This window comes from Platalea leucorodia (assembly GCF_965183815.1).
Source record: "Platalea leucorodia genome assembly, chromosome: 4".
In the NCBI taxonomy this organism is placed as follows: domain Eukaryota; kingdom Metazoa; phylum Chordata; class Aves; order Pelecaniformes; family Threskiornithidae; genus Platalea; species Platalea leucorodia.
The window spans coordinates 86,940,883-86,964,682 of NC_138826.1; the positions used below are offsets into that span (position 1 = coordinate 86,940,883).

Consider the following 23,800-nt stretch of genomic DNA (forward strand, 5'->3'; position numbering starts at 1 on the left):
TGCTGTGTCACGTCGGAGCACCCGACACAGCAGGGGCAGCTGTGCCGCACTGCAGCATCAGCATGCAATTCCCCATTGCTTGTCCCAGCAAGAGCTTTTCCATCTGCTTTCGTACTCCCAGAAGTTCAGGCACTCTGCCATGAAGGCCTGCCCCCAACACACTCCTCTTCCAACAGTCTCTTAATGCCTCTCTAGTCCTACTCATGATAAAGGAACAGAGCAAGGATTAGGCCTATTCCTTGTCTTTCTTTGTCTGGGAGAGGGGAAATGAAAACAAAAAATACCAAACTTCTTAAAAAGGTACCATACAGTCAGATAGCCAATTAGACTAACTTCAGCATCACTATAATTGTTTGGGTTTTTTTTAATAGGAAAGATGATAGATGAATAAAGTAAAAAAAGACCAACAAAAACTCTACCCTACATGGCAGGTTTAGCCAGGTCCACATATCTTATTGCTACTCTTGGAAATACAGAGCATAAATCTACTGTTTGCAAACATGCAGATCTTTCCTTCACCCAGGTTGGCTTGTAAGGCACATACTCAAGGTAATACTACTGACAGGAGTCTGTGCAGAGATTTTAAAGAAACAGGAATCTCGCTACGTATCCCGGTTGGAAGAATATTTCCTCATAAGTAATATCTATGTATGCACATGTGTATACGCTGTAAATATTTAGCTCAACTACTTTTTTCCACGGTGCATGAGTAGCAAATGCAGTAGCAGTCCGCTGCAGCTCATCGTTAACAAAAGTCAAGTTTTTACAATGTGAAATCTTGTGAAAGACTTCACAGCGCTCTGGCATAGTTACCTCCAAAAAAGCAGCAGGATCCAGTATCACCATAAAACTACTCTGGACAGCAAGTGAGGAATGCATTACTTACTTATCTAATCTCTTGGTGGTTTTTAGGTAGACAAAACTTGGCCAGACAATGCAGGTTGAGCCTTTAATCAAGACCTTGCCTTTATGCTTCATGAACAAGACATCCTAGAGCACTGTCTCAGTACTGACTCAGAAGAAAAATACTCACCTACAAGAATCAGCTTAAGAAACAGCTTTTTTCAGTGTCTAGATTTTCAGGGAAGTCTAGCCACATCTAACTGCATTCAGTGCATGGAAAAAGAAGAAAGCACCACACTGATTCTGTGGAACTGCACACTACTACTCTGACATGCCAAAACCAAATAAAATCGGAACAGACTGTTACGTTACTGAACATTTAGTAGTTCTTCTAATAGTCTAGATATTTCAGAATACTCTGCAATACTCTACTAGCCAGAGAGTACACAGATCATGCTCCGCTGAAGTGATGACCTATTTCCAGTCCTTCACTGTTGCCAATGGGAAGATGCCACAAGGTAAGAATGAAGGGCACTGCAAAAAGCAAATGGATACTGCTTCTCTCCCCATGACGCCTCCTTCCCTACTACATCTCTGGACTGTTAAGTAAGGGCTAATCACTAGTTTATGTCATATATTCAGTCTAGCCCTGGCAGCAGGAACAGAGTGGTAGGGCACACAACTATGTTTTACTGCAGTGATGCTGGAACATCACTGAGCCATAATTTCTGTGTGACACTGTGCCTGAACCTCAAACATCTCTGGTGACTCTTTGTAGTGAAATGTACCTCGGTACTGCCAATTCTTGCAAGCCCCTGCTCAAATATGGCTATAAATATGCTAGCAAACAGAAAAGCCAGTAATATCAGGAATTCTTTTCCTGCTGCCTTTGACATCACAGTGCTTTACTGATGCAACGTTCCCAGGTACCTCAAGAATCAAAAAGTTTGAAATGTTCCACTATTTTCCTCTCATTTTACACTTTCACTACCACCATATTGGATGTCCTGATTTCAAAATGGGGACAATTCCATTGCCTCAATTCATAAAGAAGGTATTACCCAGCCAGCACTGTATGTGTTAATTATTAACTCTGATCATCATAGTAAAACACAAAATGTTGTATAAACTGCAGAAAAGCTCAATGGAACTCTGATTTTTCATTCTGCGTGAAAAGCATCAAGCAGAAAAAGAGTCTGTTTCAGCAGATTACAAGAAAAGAAAGATATTGGAAAAATGTTATAACAGTACAAGTCAGGGCAAAAAAAATTCCTGAAGCTTGAAGGTGCTTTCCATCACAAATTAAATACAGCACAAGGGTCAGTTATAAAAAAAAAGAGAGGTGGGGCATTAGGGAGAAACAAAAGAAAAAACCCTCATTCATTAGAGAAAGAGGAAAGAGATTATTTATCTCCAATGTGTTAAATTGAACTTGCTGCAAAATTGATCAGACCTCTCCAGACTCGGAAATACCCTATGGCAATTATTGACCAAGAGCAATGAATGTGCTACAGACCACATTTATGAGCCATACAAAAAAAACACGGTGGGGGGAGGGGGAAGTAGAAAAGAACTAAAGTGTGTTTAAAACATATTTAACTTTGAAACACACTCTACTGCTGAGTTAATGACTGCATGAGTTATTGCAGCAATGTGTATGAGGATAGATTATGTTCAGGAAAACATACCTGGCTAGATTGAATGCATCATCGATCAAGCCTGCTCGATTACTGACAGAGATAACCTGTGAGGGGCAAGCACAAAAATTGAACCATTTAGGGTGATGAAACAGTGAAGGTTCACCTATCAAAACACACATTTTAGGGATGAGAAGAGGAGCTTACCACATGATTCCTTGTTAGCTGATTAATTAGCAGCCTCCAATTCCTAATATCATAATTAACTCTAAAGTAGCCAGTCTGGTTGATGTTCCCCAGCAACCAACTTGCCTCTTCCAAAGCAGGAATTCTGTGGTGTTCTGGAAAAAAAGAACAAGATGGGAAGGGGACTTGATTTTAAATTTAAAAATTCTAAAGACATATCTGTTAAATTCTCTCCTTCTTTAAATATCCATGAAGACAGTCAAATTAATTCAAAGACTAACAAAAACATTGTGTTTCATTAATAATTTCCTTTATCTTTTCTGATGTAGAGAGACACCAGCTGACCTGCCTATGGGGACCTTTTACCCACACAGAACTCCAAGGGCGTTTTTTTCCTGGCAAATAGTATTTATACGAGAGGTGCTCATTTTAAGTCTGGTACACTGATTGTGGCCATGCTAAAATAGCTTTCTACAACTATAACTCCAATAATTCAATGGATGTGCTATAGACAGAAGACTAAACCTGTGATTAAAAAAATATAAACTCTTAAGTGTTTCTGTGTTTCTGCGTGTAGTTGATGAAGCTTTTATATTGGATTTTAAATTCAAGTATTTCCAGTTGTACAACTTCTAGCTACTAACCACTGAGAGGCTCCCCTTTAGAGCTAGACCAATTAACCTCGTATCAACCAACCTGTTCCTCCTCTTTCCCTTCTTTTTAAGTAATCACTTTGGGGCTGAAAGTCTAAATTTATTCCAGTATTTGTACAGTCAGGCAGTCCACAACTATTTGCAGGACCAGGGATTTCAACAACAAAAACACCCTGAACTCACAACATACACTTCTTTCACTATGGAAAGAATCATCATGGAGTGAAGCCTCAGGCTTCAATGTCTCTTGAAGAAGTCTTCAATCTAGTAAATTATTCTGACAAAACTGATCATGAACCACAACTCACTAAAACTTCAGCAACATTTTTTTCTACTATAATAAAATTAGTCTGTACACTGTTGATAAAAGGAACAGTCTTCTGCATTTTTAAAAATAAAAAATACATACATAAAATTTGTTTTAAATTTAATTCCATCAGGGAATTTTTTCGTGTGCTTGAATTCCCTGAAAGTAATGAATGGTAAAAAAAGTTAACAATATGGTCTTAACAATTCATACATACTGTCTAGTACCTCAACTTACTAAAGAAATTGATTTGTTTCAGCCTTTCTTATAAAAAGTAATTTCTGAGGAAATAATAGATGACTAGGACTACAGATAAAAGTTATGCTTCTCCCTTGAGTAAATATCTCTAGCAAACCTACAAATAACTGTCATTTTAAGGCGCAAACAATACAAAGAGCAGCAAGACCCCAATCCTAAAAACATCTAATTATATGTTTAACGTTAAATTCATGGAGTTGTGTTATGCACATGAATCCAAATAAAAAGCTGCAGGATTAAAAAAGAAAGTCCTCTTCTCACCTAGCTAGTTCTAACATAATTAAAATCTCTTGAAAATACACTTCTTTTAGAAATATCAAGCTCAGGATAACTCAGTTGTTGCCTACTCAATTAAACTGTTATTGCTCTTTTAAGGTTTGTCTAACTGACTTGCACTAGTTCACTTTAATTATTCTATACAAATAATTGAGGACAAAAAATACAGACCCCTAGCTTTAGTTAAAAAATTGATTACATCCATTTAGTTACCTGTGATAAAGCGCCAAGCAGACACATTCTTTAGGAGCCAACATATCCTGCAGAAATGGGACTAAGTGAGAAAACCAGAATTAAGCCCTACAACTCTGTGGGCTTCCCAGGCGTTCATACTGTCAAAGCACCTAAGCTGCTTTTGCCGTGCAATCTGATTTGGAACAAGGTTTTAACACCTGGTGTTCTTCCTTCCACAGGGGTCTGTTAAACACTGGGCTATATAGCTCGGTCCTAAGCAAACTCTCTTAGACTGCTATACTGAAGTTGCTCCTCTGTTTAAATCCTTTTTTCACTGGACCTGAAGTCAGAATCACCCAGTTGCTCCAGCCTACTTACAGAAGACTTGAATACTGGTTCCTGTGTAGATCGCTGAATCTTATACAAAGAAAAACATCACTGTAGAAATACTGTGAAAGATCATAACAATTTACAGTATAGTGATAAAGGCACTTTAGTAGAACAGATTTGGATCAAATATCTGCTGTAAAACAGGGAGAGAAGGAATTTGAATCTGGATCTACCCCATCCTATTTAGTTTACCCAGCGTGGTGCTGTGATTACAGCCTGGCATCCCTAAATCTCAGCTATGTTCCTTATCAACCTAGTGGGTTTCTTAAGAGCAACAGCAAAAATACCTACTTCTATATCTAGGAGAGACTGCTCAGGGGAACGATGACTTTTAGCGTCTCTCTGGGTCTTCAGGGGCATACTGCCGTGTGGGGTCAGGAGCAGACTGCTCACACCTGGCAGAAAATCCCACCACCTTAACACAGTACTGCTTTCCACCCATGCTTTTCTGTTGCAAACTAACCTTTAAATGCCACCACAGCTGAAAGTAGCTACGTGTAACTGGTTAATGCCTGCACTTCTATGATACCTAAAAGCATACCAAATGGGCTACGAGCACACATTAATCAATAACTGGGTAAATAAATATATTAAATGGAAATTTTCTAAATCAGATGCAATAAAAAAACTACATACATTTTTTCTTTTTTGAGTATTTGTGTTATATTTTGATCTCCGAAGTGAGGAAATCACTTATGCTTTAATAGAGTACTGAATGATACTTGTCAGTCAAATATGACAAGTTCAAAATAACCTATTTCACAAGTAACAGCTATGCAACACCTCCAACGCATATTGCTTTAATGGAGAACAGTATCTTTTCAAAGCTCCATGGCATTATTGCTGTTTTGGTCAGTTTAAACCCAACCATAACCCCTTGATATTATTTTTCGATAAGACCATTCATGTGTTGACCTTCTCCTGAAATACAGCACAGGAATCGTTCACGCCTTTCCAGCTCATATAAGCAGGTGGTTATTTTAAGCGACTGCCTGATGCATGTGCTTCACATAGTTCTATATAATTTACTGGAATTTGATGTTTGAGTCTGTTGATTCTCATGCCTTCTTAGAAAAGAAATTCTTTCTTTTGTCAATTACAGCACTGAAAATTTCTATACACCTGGGCAATTTCTCCACTTACCACAAACACATTTATTAGTTTCCTGTTAAAAGTATTATAGTTAGAGAAAAGGTAGTCATTCAGTGTTAAACCCTATATTAAACTATTCATGACTTTCTAAACAACAACAAAGATTTCATTTGGGAAGAAATCTATCTTTGATGGTATTAGTTCAGCTCTTAAAATTCCATCTAAAATATATATACAGTTGTATTTGAGATTAAAGGGAAATTTTTTTAATCTTCTTCCATCAGAAAGTATTTTTCCATGGTCATGTTTTCTCTGGATGCCTCAGAAAATAACACTGCTCTGAAACTTCCAGTTTTGCCACACACATATAGAAGACATTTAGGAGGAAATGGTTAAATTTTATGACATTTGTTTTGAAGTAAGAAAATCAGTTAGGGTCTGATTCTCATTTTCTCTGCTCTGCAAGTGTGAGACAGTCCTCCAGCTGGTGCTAACCACACGTGGCTTGAAGTTCTGAGCTCTCTCAGCTCTCGAGCAACTTCAACTCCATCAAAACCAGCAGGAATGATGGAAGCCTGCTCCTCCGCAGGGCAACACGAGCACCTTGTCAGGCAAGTCTGGGTGAAGGGCACCTCTCTGCAAGACACTACTCCTACGCTGACAAGAGCATGTGCTAAACACAGTTCTACTACCGTTTCAAGTGTTCAGACTCACAGTTGTTATTTTAACTCTTCATTTTATAAACCTCTAGCATACTAGGAAATTGGTTTATGCTGGTAGAATCCCTACTGGGAGAACTGACTCCATTTTCCTGCAAGAATAACTGCGCAAGAGTAGCACAATTTCATGCCAACCATGAAAGCAAGTGCAATTTTTCTGACAAAGAAAATGTTCCATGAGGAATTTAATCACAATCACAATATTTCATGAAAAGATATTGGCTTTAACTAAATTCTGCAAATCTTTTTGCAAGAACTTTTCATATGTGGAGCAGGTAAACCAGAAGAAAAAGTTCTTTCCATCTCACTTTCCATGTTGTCAGAGCTCCATGTTGAAAAAAAAAATGTTTTGTTATAGTGAACACAATAAATGGAGCGCATTAGTAAATATGATCACATTCTGTCTCACATACTCTTTCCTCAGACTACCTTCCACCCATTAACATGCCTATACGATGGAACTGCTTATGTCTAAGGTGATACACAGTGCAAGCAGCAGTCTACTGTTAGGATCTTTGCTCAGCTGTTGGGAATAAGGGGAGTGATTCTGCCTCACTCTGTCAAAATCATGCCAGGATTGCAGGTCTTGTATCCCTGATCCTCACTATGGCTAGCTAACATTGTAAAGCAGGACCTATATATTTATTTTACTTCACAGTGCTTCCCTTCCTCCCACTTTTGAAAGATAAAAGAGTGGAGTCTGGAAGCAACACGTATCAAGCTCAGCAGCTGAGTCTCAGAAAGGAAAAGAAACGGTGTTTTTTCTAATGCTGCACTAATGCTTTATTCCCCAGTGGGAAGCCAGCAAACCCCAGCTCAGAAGCAGCTGTCTTCTACAAAACACTTCATGGAGGAGAATCAGATCGTCAAGGGGCTTACAGTTAGAGATTATCTAATAGGAATAATATAGTAAATTGGGACTTGCTGTTTGGAAGGCAATTGCCCTATTGAACTTTCTTTCCCCCATCTCAGGGCAATACTGTGGAGATACTAAGAGGAGTCTCACTGAGAATCAATTTACCAGAGGCAGGGAGGTCCATCAGAGGCATATTTCCCTGGGACACAACAAAGCAGTCAAGGTGGGGATGGAAAGGGCAGGGAGGCAGACTGTAAACCTGTGTCAGTCAGTTCAGCAGCACTTGCTGAGTTGCATGCAGATGTTTCCTGCCTGGAGCCTGAGCACCAGAACAATCATACCCAGGGAACAGCAAGTACGCCTTTGTCCAAAGCCTTGCTCACCTGTTTGAAAGGGATGCTAGCTAAACCTCCTCACTTGAGGTTAAGGTCACTTCTCTTGGACTTGCAGAAACATGACAGGTGAGCCTGTGTTTCCATACTTAGTACACCTTCAGTAGCAATTGCCAACACCTTCCCACAAGCCCTGCTAAGGAGTAGTCTTGTGGGGATGGGCTGAGTTCAAAGCTGGTCCTTGACTTTTTACCCACTACTGATTTTGGGCTGATCCCAAAACACTGTGGACATTAAGTTCATACATCATTACAGCAACCACAAAAGAGGCAACTTATCTGGGAGAAACAGAAACAAGCCTTGGATCTATGACAAAAGCAGAAGTTTGTAACACCAATGATTTCTACAGTGCTGGTGAAATCTATCACTAGGCAGACCTGCAAGACTGTAGCACAAAGAGCGTTGCAGCCATCTTAGCGTGATGTCTCTGACCTCAGCTTGGATAGGAAGGCTAATCATGAGATGTCTCCTTTGTGACTGGTTTAGTTTTCAGAGGTTTAAGAGCTGTCACTCGCCTGAAGCAGAATGGCTTCATCCATGGCTATGGGGAGGTAACAGGGAAAAAGGTGGTGGTGTCATATCTGTGCAGCACTCCGAGAGCAAAAGAGACAGCTCCATTTCACACAGCCAGGCAAACTGAGCCAGTAAAAGGGTCATCTGATGGTTGGTATACAAAATGAAGAGTACAAAAATGGTTACATAAATGCTATGGTTCACTGGGTAAGGAGAAGAGAGACTGGCAGAAGCACCTGCAAAATGAAAACCTTCCAAAACTATAACTACATACTTTCCACAAACAGGTGTGAAGAGCTACATTGAATATGAAACATCTTGGAGATGATGCACTTTGTCAGACAAGTTGCCAAGGCCTGGCACTGTCCTCTCTACAGGATTTGTTGCAAAGGACAACGAATTACATCTCAAAAAGATGCTGCATAGTTGTAATTTCCAGTGTGTCCCTTCACCTTGGTATTGTGAAGAGTGGACAGAATGAGCTCTGTTGCCAGCAGTTGGGATGATCTGCAATTATCTGAACTAATCCTGCTCCACTTATTGAACAACCAGCGATCTGCCTGCCTCACTATCTCTAGCATGTAACCAGACACAGCCAGGATGAGTAGAGAGCAGCAACCCAAGCATCCTACATTCAGTGGCTCTCACAAGACTGGACAGCAGCTTCCCTTGCTCATGAAAATTCCAACTGGCATCCTAGAATACCTTGATGAGGTCACAGACACAGTAGCAAAGAAGATACAAAAATCAGTAATTCTCTCTCTTGTCCTTCTGGATGTACATGAAGGAAGAGACTCTTCCATCAGCAAATAACCATCCCTGGTGAACTCTAGTGAAAGGCAGAGGGTGTACTCCCCTGGGAAATTGTTATTTAAACTATCATAAAAAAGGAATGGCAATATATGTAGCTATTTCAAAACTGCCGTGGTTTCATTTCTCTCAGATAACACACAGATAAGGTTAATTTTATTGAAAAATTTAAGTGATACGCCAAAATATCATAATGGTAGTCATTAACTTGGACCCTCTTCATTATTGGCAGCTGAAATGAGGTACGTGATCAGTATTACACGACAGACAACAGATAGCTGTTCATCATCTCCTATCCACTCTTCAGGTTACACTGGAAGCTTCTTTAGCACAGCAGTTCAGTCAACAAGAAGGAAATGCCTGCTCCTTCCTAAAGAGGGCATGGAAACCATCCTCATGAACGGCATTTCCTCCAAATTTGATTTGAGCATCTGCATTCAATTACACTCACTTGAATAACAACGTGACCACTCCCAATCTTCCAAATATCCTCTGGAATAGTTTGTTTCACCTCTAGTTTGCAGAGTTGTTCCCAGACTACTTGCTGGGACAACACTGAAACTGTCCTCTGCACAACAGAAAGTCTTCAGGATTCTTCCCGTCCACAAGAATCAGTCCTGGAAACCATCCTTTCCAGTCTCAGAATCCCTTCCACATCCCCATAAAACAAACACAGCAGCTGCAGAAAATCTCCAGGAGTATCACAGAGTCATCTGTGCCAGCCTCAATACATAACGGCACATACAACGAATCATACATTGAGTACATCCAGGGATGTTCTTACTGACTTTTTTATATTGAGGAATTCTCCAGCTGAGCTAGACAACAATAAGTAGAAGCAAGAGGACAACCTTGCTGTAGTCATAAGTTTACAGTCTCATTTTCAGTGAGGCACGGCAAGTGAGTGAGTGAGTGAGTGAGTAAGTAATGAGGAAGGACAAGAATAATGACAATAGATCACAGTGGCATTGATTCGCTACACAGGGAACTGATGACTCAGAAAGGTTCCTCTTTAATTTCTGTATAGCAGCCACCCCAAAACCATTGCTCACACTTGCCATCATTAGTTTGTTGATTTCTTGAAGACATTTCGATAGGAGCAGTAGATCTTAAAAGAGTGGGTAGTGGTTTTATGGACTTGTTCCTCCACAGCACTCTGGAAGTAAAAGGCAATGAGGAAGCAACTGTGCAGATAATAGTGATATAGTGAACTTTCAAGGCAGGAGTGAAGGGAAGGAGGCATGCATGTACAACCTAATGAGATGAGATGAGATGAGATGAGATGAGATGAGATGAGATGAGATGAGATGATCAACTCTCTGAAGTCAGTGGGAATCTTTCTATTAACTTCAATGAGAGTTCAATCAAGCCCTAAAGGACAAAAGTAGAGCAGGTCATTAAGGTAGATTGTGAAAGTGCAAACAGGTTTTGAAGTATTCTGGAAGTGTTAATATTAAAAAGTATGGCCAATGTGATATATTTCTGCAAAGTGAGGCAGCATCTGTATACTCTGACTAGAGTATGTTTCCCAGGTACGAAAAGTGCCCTGGTCCCAGGCACGTTTCTAGACCATTGTATCATGGGAACAGTGTAAAACACATTACGTTCTGATAGGCTGCAAACGATTAGGGCAAAGAAACACATACCTTATACCACTAGAAAGTTGGGATACTCAGATTTCCACTGATCGTGCACCATTCATTTCTAGTTCTGCTGACTGCTAAGCTCTATGTGACTATTATCTTTTAGTGACTTATAAAAGAGAAAAAAAGGGAAAAAAACAGGCTTGCACAGGTTTGACTCTTTCCTCTCTCCAGTTAAATTTCTATCAGAGGGAAATCTCTATACCCTTCTAATTTTACAAGAAGGGGTCAGTTCTCCCTCTACAGCCCATGTATCGAGGGGATGCATGGATCCTTCTTTTCCCTTCCATATAATCATTCTATTCAAGTCTCCACATTTCTTCTCTCACTCTCTTCAATTCCAGTCCAAAACTGTCAGCTGATGTACCATGAACCGCTTAGGACATAGAGAAATATGTCATGAAATTTCTATGGTGGGATTCCTTTTTTAGGTGACAAAAATCCACTGGTATTTAGCCCTAGCTGTCCTCAGGACAATAACTATTATGATCACGTAGAAACTGAGGAGGGAGAAAATAAATAGTAAGCAGAATAATGCACTTTTGAGGTCCAGCATCTGGTTATCTAATAGAGAGAAGAAATACTTTGATAGATCAATAAGGAAACTTTTTAATGACAGTAAACATTTCTTAGCCCTCATTCAGACTATGGATCGGAGTTAAAAATGCCAGAATTCTGAACACTCTGCATTTACTTAGTCATACTCATCAGATGCTTTGCTATAAAAATATTACATTTAACTTTCACCAATCAATAAAGAGAATTGCATTCATCAATGATTTGATATGTGTTGCTAAATATAAAATACTTAGCACTTAGGTACACATTTCTATGTAAAAGCTTTTCATTATACTGTCTAACTTCTGCGATAATTATAAACCTTGCTTGTTGCTCATCCTTCATTCCTCCTCCCTCCCTTCCCAACTCTCCTTTTTTTGTAATTCATTTCAAGTAGCTGAAACTGGGTGCAGAGCAACTAAACAGTTATCTAGGATCAATTCCAAAGAAACAGTTGAGGAAAACACAAGTATGCTTTATGAGATTCCACTGGGAGGAAAGTTTATTTTTACCTGATTTGTTAGACACCCATATAATTGCCTCTGATGAGATGTGGCTCGTATTTCCTACTGCAATTGTTAATGGAATCTGCCACAAGTAGCTGCAAGACAAAGGAGGGGGAATCTAAGAACAAAAATACTGAACTGATTCTTCTCACAGCAATCAGGGATCATGTCAAAGAAATCAAAACACAATTTCAGTAGCAGTGTAAAGATGTGGATTCTAGCAAGTTACTTTGATTTTGAAATGCATTTGCTATTAGCAATAAAACAATGAAAAAGTCATTCATCTTAAAAAACCCTAAATTATATTTTACATTTTTCACACACTATCATCACATGAGGACTTTTTTGCAAGGCTTTCCTAATTTAACAAAATGATTCACAAAAGAGGAAATAATGATTTCCCATAGAAAGAAGAACACTTTTTTACATTTACTTAGAAAAAGAGAACCTCCAGGTAAAACATGCTTTAAGTTATAGGGACTCCGAAGTTGAAAAATAACATACTCTTCTAGCAACTTCTTAAAAAGCTATGATGGACTTTCATAGCTGCTGGTTTATAAAAACAAAACAAACGGGATGGATCTCCACTTCTTTGCACCATTTATTATCACTTACGTGTATGCAAACTGGACAAAACATGCTACATGTGGATTTGGAGATATGCTGGTGTAATCAGACCCCAACTTCCTTATACGGTATCACAAATTGTTTCTCATTTGGAATAAATGTTATCATTTACCTAAGACATTTATGTAATATCTTTATCTCAATAAACAGAAATTGACTGTATGAAGTCAGTTTTTTGGGGGAGAGATGGAAAGGATGAATTCACGCTTATCTTGATCATCACCTCTATTCCTGAACTCTCAAAAGTATCATTTCACCAGCCAGTGAAAGAACAGACATTTCCCTCACAGGCCTGCCATGTCATTTTGTACACCAGTCAAGGAGAAGCAGTCAGTAATGGTACAGGTGGCACCTTTGTCCAGGGAGTATATGTGCATTTAAGCAAGGCAGCATGGCAAGAAAGTGGCCCCAACTCAGTGTCACCATATGCTACCACTTTGATACCAAATAAGTATATCATTTTAGATTGACTGCATTAAAATGGTGCAAGGATGAGCATGGGCAAATTCTTGATGTCTACAGCAGCTTCTCTCCTGCTAATACACAGCATTGCAAAACTAGCCTATGGTACTAAAAAAAAATTAGGTTTGCGGCTAGACCCAGAAGCCTGCTCCACTGAACTACAAACGCTACCCAAATGTGCCACAACCGCAGTCGACACGTGCTGGCTTGCAAGGGTTGCCTTGCGAGGCCTGCCTTGTTGGCCTTGCTTGGGGGCTGGGGGAAGTAGAGACCCCTGCCCTGCTGGCCCTACTACCACGCTTGGCTCCCAGCTCCCCACCCATTCACGAAGAGCCCCCCACACGCACGGGGCTTTGCAGTGCTCAGAACAGAAACACATGTGCTGGGAAACACTTGTCCATACTGCAGTGATTCAGCAGAGAGGGGGAGATATTTGGAAAACTGTACAGCTGAAAGAGCTATGAGTGACACTAGAAAGAAAACACAGCATTTATTGCCATATGGGAGAAGAAAAAAGGGCCCCATGATTTTGGGTGCTCTGAATGTTGATATCATGACACACTGGAAAAATTATTAGATCTACTCATGCACCGAAGACATGCTCAACATGAGCACATGCTCTGGCAGACACTTTTTGGATAATTACGCTGTGGCATTTGAAGATGCTACTGCCTTTATTAGTCTGCCCACTCCTTCTGCCGGACGTTACCACGCAGCAGAAAAGGATGCCCACTGGCGCATTAGCTCCTCCAGTTCTCAGTTTTCACACAAAGTTACCTTCATTGTTGGCTTAACTAATATTCTGGACCGTGAACTGGAGTAATGAGGTGAAAACATGTATTGTGTCCTGCTGCTTCTGCTACAGCGGCACTAACTTCTGGGTTCGACAGATGAGGGCAGTCAGGAGGTGCTGCAAAGTGATGCACCAGAGAATATTCACTACTCTCTTAATATCTTATACCTTACTAGACTCCCACCAGTGTTTTAGAGTCTGTCCAAAAAACCTTGTAGGAAAAATATAATTTCTAAAAACACACCCAGTTCTAAATACTCGTCTCTTCAGAGAGCAAACTGTGATTGAGAAAAACGAGGCAAAACTAAGCAAAAAGCTTAATTATTTAAGCTTTATTTGAAAGAACAGGAACTTTGGTATATGAAAAAAAAATTAAAGAGCTGCATTTGCATGGTATTTTTATGACTCCTGAGATCAGCTTCTACTGAGAAAGTTAAATTGCAAAATAAAAGATACCAAGAGCTGCCTATGTAGCTTACTTACTTAAACACATATACAAACATACACAAATATAAGTGTATGAACATATACATGGACACCTGTTGAGAAGGAACTTCACAAAAAGATATTGTGTACATTGCAATACCTATACAAAGAAGATTTTTATATTACTTTATATTATTATTTTATGTTACCTCCAATGAAGGTAAATCCTATTGAAATAAGGACAGATCCTTCTCTGAAAGGTGATCTAGCTGTGGAACAGGAGTCATGTAAGCTACCCATCCTCAGAAAACACATGTGGATTTGGTTAGGAAGATTAGTACTGGTAGATTTAACTTTCATCTCCCCAAGATGAGAAACCTACTGATGCTCTCAGCACCCTCCAGAACTTCCAAATCTCTTCTCGGTTATTTGTTTACCAGGTGAACCACAGATTTGCTTTTAATAGACCTCTCTAGAAACCCATTTTTCCTGTGTGTACTGCTGCTGTTCTCTGGATGTTTATCTGCTTTCCCCTTCCAGTCCTCTTCATTCTCAGTGAAACTTCTGCCACTGTTGCAGAAGAAGCCGTGGCTAACTTTTTTACCTGTATGTGAGGGAGATGTATCTGGCTCACCTTTCAAGAATTTTCGTTAGGATGACTTCTACACACCATCCCTGAGTGATCCGTATGGACTGTGTTCTCCAGGTGCAACTAGTAAGAAGCGAACTTTTTCATACTTTTCTATCTCACTCTTCTACTTTACAGAGAAAAGAGGAGGAGGGCCCACTTGCCTGTTTTCCTTCTGCTTTGTCTGGGAGTAGTGCACATCTTTTATTTATTCTTTATACGTTGGGAGCACGTATGGTCTCTGTATGCATTTGACCAGGGAAAGGAGCATCCTGTTCCACCTGGCCATCTGCTGCCTGCTGTGACAAACCAGTTCCAGTGGAAATAAGAATCCAGCGTTGAGGGGCCAGTGAATAGGGCAGCAGGACTAGAAACAACCCATTTGGTCCCCCTGCCCTCAAGAATATGTCTGCTCAGGTAGCACACTCAGTCCCTGGGTGAAATGGAGCTAACGAACTCTGTGTCCAATCTGCCTGAGATGCTGCTGAGCTCCAGAGGGATCATTATGTCCCTCTGGATACAAACCTGATCACCTTAACAGGGAGCTAAAGGCAGACCACTTAATTGTGGGGAAACTGAGGGCTATTTCAGGAATTTAAGAAACCAACTCTGAGGATGAGAGAAATATAAAATTGGAACAGACATGGTAAATATGAACTGTTCTGTACATCACATTGTTCAGTCATAAATGTCTTAAAGAGATGTAGGAAAGCAGGATCTTGTTGAAAGGCAGCATAAATAAGCCTTTTACTGTTGATTTACAAGTGAGAAACTGTTAATGTGAAATAGTTAAATTTAGGTTGACGTGCACAATTAAAGGTAATGCTTTGGTGCCCTTTTTTTTTTTTTTTTTTGTAGCACCACATCAATGCATAATACCAAAGTGTGTTAGCATCTCCACTCAGCTTAAAGAATAATCAGAGGGACTTGTTTGATAAAGTAATACAATCTTGCATCTGCCAAGGTACATGTAATACTAGAAGCTAGCTAATTATGCTCTGTTTGGATTATATAGATTTTTTTTTGTCTTGAGCATTACATAATGACTACATAGCCAGTACTAGTGTACTTTACCTCACTCAGAAAATGATCGTATTTGTGATGAGTACTTGCCTTGACTTCTAACAAATAAGAACTGAGATCCCTTCATGGGCAAATTCTGAGACCATAAAGTATTAAGCAAACATGATGATGATACCTTACATTTCTGCCTCTGATGAACAGTAATGTTGTAGCAACATTGGATTTTCAGTGGAACAATTAGTTGGCTTCTTTGTAAAGAGCTATGCAAAGCCAAAAAAGGGTAGTAGATTATTTCCTACAAAGATCTCAGGTCATTAAAAAAGAAAAGGTGAGTTTCCTGGAGTTTCAGATTTTGCACACCTTTTCAACTACTTTTTCACATTAATGAATGATTTTGCTGAGATGTAAACCCATACGTTTTCAAGATTCATCCTCCCAGTAACCATAATGTGCCAAGCTTCCACCCACAGCCTCTAGTGAATACCACGTTCTTCCAGTGACATTTCTCCTCTCTCCCTGGACTCAAATCTAAACAAGGAAGTTCAGCTATTCCTAGTCATTACTCACAGAACAATGAAGATATCTGCTCAATATTCAGAATATCTTTGCCTGCATTATAAAGAATATACAAGTAATGTGATTGCTTCATGTAAAGTGACAGAACATCTGTATCTAAAATACCACAGCAGAACTTAGCTAACCTGCTTTTTGAATGGAAGAGGACGTGAACAACCACATCCCTCTCTATATCCTGCTTTTACAGACCTCTGGGTTAAAGACTCCTGCTGTTCTTTAGACAGAAACTATTACTTAACCCTTCTTATTGTCCACCTCTCTATTTTTTCTATCTATCTATTATACTCTTTTCCAGGTTAGAAAGCCAGACTTGCCCTCCATGCTTTGAAGGCAGGTCTACCACGGATTAAGAGTGGCATAATTCTTTTCTCTTCTACACTCTTTATACTTTTTATACGCTCCTTTCCTGCTAATCTCTACTGTTCTATTTACTTGCTTGACTGTGTCTACACACTGAGCTGATGTTACAGAAAATTACCTACCATAACCTCAAGATTTCTTTCCTGAGAGAGAACAGTTTCTTCAGAACCCACCACTGAGCATCTAAGTGAGGACTGTCTTCCCCACATGCATCACCTTTGCATTTATCAACATTAAGCTTCATTGGTCATTTTATCACCATGTCAACCAGCATTAAGGGATACGTCTGTAACCTCGGTAATTAACTTTTGGTTTTACTACCCTCACAAACCTCCTATTACCAGAAAACTCCATCACCTCACTCTTCCATGCCCTTTATCACATCATTGAATAGGAAAAATTTCAGCACAGGTTTCTCAATAATGTAATAGGTTATCACCCCCCACTGAGAAATTAAACTATTTCATTTCTCTTTTTTTGTTTATATTTCTTAACTGAGATCTTCCTGCTTATCCCAGTGCAAATTATCGTCTTTAGGAATTGTTAATGAGGAAGCTGGACCTCCAAAAATACATAAAGAACAGTTAAAATTACAAGAGACTAGATACATCTAGATACAGAAGACATCTATTAATAGTCTTTGATTACATACTTAGCTAGAAAATCAAAGGAGGAGAACCATGACAAGGTAGAAGAACAGAACAACGTACAGACTTTAGAAAAAAATTATTATTTTTTAGTACATCTAACCACAGAAGAATAAGGGGCAAAATTAAAATGCTATGCACAAAAGCAAATTAAGTGATCTGCCTCTTAGCAGGATATAAGAAGCGTAATTACTTTAAAGTGCAGTGGCAATCATGAACTTAAATCACAGAATGATTTAGGTGGGAAGGGACCTTAGGAGACCCAACCCTCTGCTCAAATATGCTAACAGCACAGGAAAACAGAGTTTCATTGTGGGTAGAACATGAGATCAGAGGAGGATACATGGGCTGTACGTTCAGCAGCATCACATGAAGTCAATAAAGTCAAATGTGGCAAACGATTTGCCATCTGCTTTTTTTCCTAACCCCTCCCAGTGCAAAGCATCTACAGAATTACTTTCAGAAAAGCTGAACACCAAAAGCCGTATGTACCTTCAAAGAGCTTGCTAGGCTGAGAAATGAAATTGTGAGTTGTCTAAATTATCCCTGTTTCGAAAAATGGAAATAATGTATCTTCTGTCAACTGGCACTGGTGAAATCTCAGCCATCAGTCTTCTATGACTTAAGTTTCTCTGGGCTACATTCGGTTGTGCAAGGTGGTGTCAAATTTGCTGCCATGGGGTACTTGAGACATCTGTCAGGGGCTGAAAGATACAGCACAGCACCTACGGATGCTCCTGCCCATGTAGTGGCAGCACAAGGTCACGCAAGATACCTGAGGGCACCTCCCATGGCACCAGTCACCTGTGCAAGCAACTAACGAGCCTCTCCATCCACTCGATGTTGACAACGATACCTTTCACAATTCCCAAGGAAACTTTTTCATTTCTAACAGAAAAAGGCATATTTTCAAAACCAAGCTGCTCATAAGAAAGAGAAGACTTCAGCACAGATTTTCAACTATAATATTTAAATCAGGCACTGCTGAAACATTTTATAACTACTGTTTAAATAAAAACTTCCAGTTTGCTGATGCAAAATGAATTTCGACTTGAAATACAAGTTAATTGAAGGGACAAGTTAAAATGAGTGAAACTGAAATGTAAAGTACTGAAATTATGGAATTGAAATGAATGTTCTAAATCAATTTTTCCCCAATTTTTTTGCTTTGATTTTTGTCCTGATTCAGTACAGGGAAATGTTTTGATATGTTGAAAATTTCTGTGGGATGGGAATCCATTTCTTGCTCATCTGTAACACTTACTTACTAATCTTTGTAAAGTATTTTGAGACCATCATAACAATCTGAGACTTCGTATCACAGAAGGATATGATTAAAGCTATTTAACACAGAGATAAAGTGGGGCATAAAAATAATTTAAGAGTAAAAAGGATAAAGAGAAAATCCAAGAGTAAAACTGACTGGTTAAGACACCTGGGTCCTTGTTTTAACCACCAGAACTTAATATCCAAAATGCCAACTCTGTCTCTTCAGTTAAAGATAAAAGTCTGGTACGTCCAGAGTGGCTGAAGCCGAGAAACAGGGAGCAAGGACTCCTTGGCATTAGTTTCCCACTCTCAGCTCTCCAGGTGGAGAATGCTGAAATTTCATGTACGCAGAGACATATGCTTGGGTGAGCAGTGCTGAGTCTGAGGAGGAGACACCTCCCCAGTGCGGTCCTTGCCAACAGTGACGATTCCTTGATTAGGTTGGGATGCTGACAGGGGCACTTCTTACCGAGGGAATACCTTGCTATGAGCCGTCCGCATGAACTCATGTTGTTAGGATTTCAGAGACAAAAGAACACGAAAGCAAAGTAATGAGAAAATGTGACCTTTTGGACAGCAAGTAAGTCTTACAGAACAAAATGAAAACTAAGAATTAAAGATTTGTATTTTTACTTCAGTGGCATACTTGGCTGATCTGCAGAGACATATACAAATAGTGGCCAGTAAAAGAAGCATTTAGCTGCATGGCTGCAAATGTTTCTGGCTAATAACCTTAAAGCCTATTATAAAATAAAGGGCACAGAAAGTTGATACCATGTGAACTAACTAAAGGATAGTGTGAAGCTTGGACATTAAATCAGTATAGCAGGAAGGGAGTAGAGATCTCTCATTTCTTCTCTGTACCAAGACAACTGTAATTTCTGTTAGCAAGGCAAAAGAAGGCCTCTGTTTTGAGTGTATTTTGAATATTAAGATAGTGGAAGGTTCAAAGATAAATTGTTAACGGAAAACCTGAAAGTGTATTGAACTAACCTACGAAATTACAAGTCTCATTGATGTGATATCTGGAAGCATTTATTCCTAGGCTGAGAGTACAAGTATACATAAAGTAGTGAGTGGGAAACAAGTGGAAGTTGTTGAACAGCACAACAGCTTTAGAGCTTCCTGCTATGGAAAGAGATTATACCTGAAGCAGAACTCAGTAGTACCAAGGTAAAATTTTGTAAGCGACGCTTTCTAGAGAGATTGTGTTGGGAAAGATAATTTAAAAGCATCATAGAGATTTTCTCAGGTTATTATATAGTATTGTATCTCATTCAGTAGAGAGTATTTCAGGTTCCAGGGGAAGCTTATGTGAATATCACAGGAAATCACATACTTTTATTAAGTGTGATTCTACAGAGTGTTAGTTCTGTTTAATGGATAAGGAGCAGACGATATATTCATGTTGTGAATATCATTCTCACAAGACTGAAGAACACAGAGATTTCATTAGATTTAATACATGCCAGTAAAGTGATTGTAGGCTGTGCCCAGAGGCACAACACAACAGAAGAAGATGTTATTCCCACTCTCACAAGTATTACACCTCCTACACTAAGCCAGGGTGGCAAGGGATTCCTTGTAACCTGTCAGCACGGAAGATGGCAGATAGGAAGGAAAGATTTCACTAACTTTGTAGAAAAGACAAGATGAAAAATGGATAAAGGAGAACAACTTGAAGCAACTGAGACCAGCTGAACACAGCTTGGAGTGTATTCAGCAGCCTAAGGTTGGGATTCTGGGGTTCCAGGTGTTCTACCCTCACACAAGACTTCCAGACTGGCCAACAAGAAAAAGGTAAGATAAAGCAAAAAAAGGGACACTGTTATTAACATGATTACATGACTAATTAGAAAAAGATTGCAAGAAAAAGATTGTGGAAGTGTTTACTCCAAGATTATCCTGGACTATACCGGACAGAGGCATTTCCAGCCCCTTTACAAAGCAAGGTAAGAATTTGGACTTTGGTGGACTCTCTGAATTAAAGAGAGTGTTCTAGCATAGTCTTTAGGGGGCTGTAACTGATAGCAAGACAGACTGTATTTTTTTCACCCATGATTCCAGACATAATGAAGTTAGGGTGTCATGCAACACACATGCAGTATTGTCTAAGCAGATAACAAAACTGCAACTGAGGCACACGTTACTCAGAAATTAATGGTTTTCATGTTACCATCTATACCCAACAGTGTCAAAACCTAACTGAGCTTTTTGTATCAGTTTCTTCTTTCTCACTAATGCCTCACCTATGGAGGAATTCAGCTCTTTAATCAGAGCAACCTACCAGACAAAACAACCCAGTGGGGTCAGCTCTTGATAGGTGCTGCCAGGCAGAGAATGGCTTGACCACCTGGTGGATCTGAATGGGCTCCACACCTGAGGTGTCAGTTTTTGAAGAGTACTGCAAGTTTTTAATAGAAGTCAACTTAATAGATGCCTCATAGATGAGCAGAAATCAACTTGTAGAGCAGTCTTGCCTTTTAACTACTAAGATTTATCTGCTTTGTCTGAGGTTTTCAAAGGCTCTGATCAGATGTGTAGTTGGATCCACCTAATAAGTTTCAGACAGAAGCAAAACTTCGGGATTTGGAAGGTGTTTGGAATTGTGGGCCTATTATAATTTTGAATACAAATTATACTTAGCTGTACAGATGGAGAAAACTATGGATAATCTTTAGAGTTTGGACAAATATTTAGAATTGCGTGAGAGGGTGACTAGGAAGCTTATATTCTAGTCTTGAAAGATGCTAGCACTTCTGAGATTACTTGCTTTTGATGGCAAGCCTCTTTATTTGCAGTTCTGCCTCAATACAGCTGCTAATTTTATGTATTTGTCTATTATATATGTTTTTATTTAGAAATTCATGTTAAAAAGGCAATCTTATCAGTATATTCTAAAATAAGGGTTGATAGTTGCTTCTAAGAGCAACTATTTCTAGGATAGATCATGGATCGTTTCGGTTTTTTTCTGTATAAGATTAGAAATACAAAGATATGGAGGGAAAAATATTTTCAATGCCAATGCGGTATTGCGGGAACGTATTTTAGAGGCATGCATTTTAATACAACCATTGACACTGTAATTCATCTGCAGTCAGAACAGTGATTAGCATGTTTAACAGTAATGTATTACAGAAGCGGATTTTGTGGTTTTCCTTTACTCTGCCATAGTCCTAATTCTTCCTGGATTTTACAAGAATCTTTGGAATAATTTTCAGCAGTAAGTAAGTAAGTCCTAGAGCTGAAATAGGAAAAACAATTTACATTCGTCAGGAGTCTTATGCCAAACATAATGCCCTTACCAATGCAACAAAACCACAAAGTCCCAGACATAAGAAAAGGCTTCAGCGCTGTAACAGCAGCACCAGCATGAAAGAGCCCATGTGTGGCTCTGCACTGTGGGACTGCCTTAAGATGACAGTATGCATATTCTGTTAGAAAACAGCTGTATGTCTTCAGCCATCCCATATAAACCCCACTGTTCTTTGGTCTGACTGCTTTTTTAAGGGTGGACACAAGGTAAATCAAATGAGTTAATTTGAATTATATTACCCAATTTCAAAAGAAAAACAAATGCATTGTCTGATAATAATACAATATTATCTGATTATAATTATAATCATATTATATAATAATACAATATTATCTGATTATAATTGTCTCTCACAGTATCCTCCTGGACAAAATGTCCAGCATACAGCTGGATAAACACATAATGCAATGGATGAGCAATTGGCTGACGGGTCGGGCTCAAAGGGTTATAGTAAATGGGGCTACATCGGGCTGGCGACCAGTCACTAGCAGGGTCCTGCAGGGATCCATCTTAGGGCCAGTGCTCTTTAATGTCTTCATAAATGACTCGGATGCAGGACTTGGAGGTTTGTTATCAAAGTTTGCTGATGACACAAAATTGGGAGGAGCTGTTGACACTTTCAAGGGCAGAGAGGCCCTGCAGAGAGATCTGGACAAATTAGAGAGCTGGGCCATCACCAGCCATATGAAGTTTAACAAGGGCAAGTGCCGGATTTTGCACCCTGGGACATGGCAACCCTGGATGTACATAAAGACTGGGGAACAAGAGGCCAAAAAGCAGCTCTGTGGAGAGGGATCTGGGGGTTCTGGTTGACAGCAAGTTGAACATGAGCCAACAGTGTGCCCTGGCAGCCAGGAGGGCCAACCGTGCCCTGGGGTGCATCAAGCACTGCATTGCTAGCCGGTCGAGGGAGGTGATTGTCCTGCTCTACTCTGCACTGGTGCAGCCTCGTCTTGAGTGCTGTGTGCAGTTTTGGGTGCCACAGTACAAAAAGGATACAAAGCTACTGGAGAGTGTCCAGAGGAGAGCCACGAAGATGGTGAAGGGTTTAGAGGGGAAGCCGTACAAGGAGCAGCTGAAGCCACTTGGTCTGTTCAGCCTGCAGAAGAGGAGACTGAGGGGAGACCTCATCACAGTCTACAGCTTCCTCACAAGGGGAAGAGGAGGGGCAGGTGCTGATCTCTTCTCCCTGACGACCAATGATAGGACGGGAGGGAACAGCAGGAAGGTATGCCAGGGGAGGTTTAGGTTGGACATTAGGAAAAGGTTCTTCACCCAGAGGGTGGTGAAGCACTGGAACAGGCTCCCCAGGGAGGCAGTCATGGTGCCAAGCCTGATAATATTCAAGAAGCATTTGGACAACACTCTCAGACATATGGTGTGAATTTTGGGGTTGTCCTATGCAGGGACAGGAGTTGGACTCGATGATCCTTGTGGGTCCCTTCCAACTCAGGGCATCCTATGATTCTAGGGACCTGGACAGGCTGGACCGTTGGGCCACGGCCAACTGTATGAGATTCAACAATGCTAAGTGCCGGGTCCTGCACTTGGGTCACAACAACCCCATGCAATGCTACAGGCCTGGGGAGGAGTGGCTGGAGAGCTGTCTGGAGGAAAAGGACCTGAAGGTGTTGGTTGACACCCAGCTGAACATGAGCCAGCAGTGTGCTCAGGTGGCCAAGAGGGCCAATGGCATCCTGGCTTGTATCAGGAATAGTGTGGCCAGCAGGACCAGGGAGGTGATAGTGCCCCTGTACTCAGCACTGGTGAGGCCACACCTCGAGTACTGTGTTCAGTTTTGGGCCCCTCACTACAAGAAAGACATCGAGGTGCTGGAGCGTGTCCAGAGAAGGGCAATGA

General features: G+C 40.1%; 1 protein-coding gene across 1 annotated transcript in view; it reads right to left on the reverse strand.

Moving 5' to 3' along the window:
• TRHDE (thyrotropin releasing hormone degrading enzyme) overlaps nt 1-23,800 on the reverse strand; it is a gene marked incomplete at both ends in the record, with an annotated part of 209,879 nt that overhangs the window by 40,461 nt on the left and 145,618 nt on the right. Inside the window, 3 exons of the mRNA XM_082309145.1 lie at nt 2,532-2,587; nt 2,688-2,821; nt 11,820-11,908. Coding sequence (XP_082165271.1) covers nt 2,532-2,587; nt 2,688-2,821; nt 11,820-11,908 — 279 coding nt within the window. The remainder of the gene's footprint in view (nt 1-2,531; nt 2,588-2,687; nt 2,822-11,819; nt 11,909-23,800) is intronic.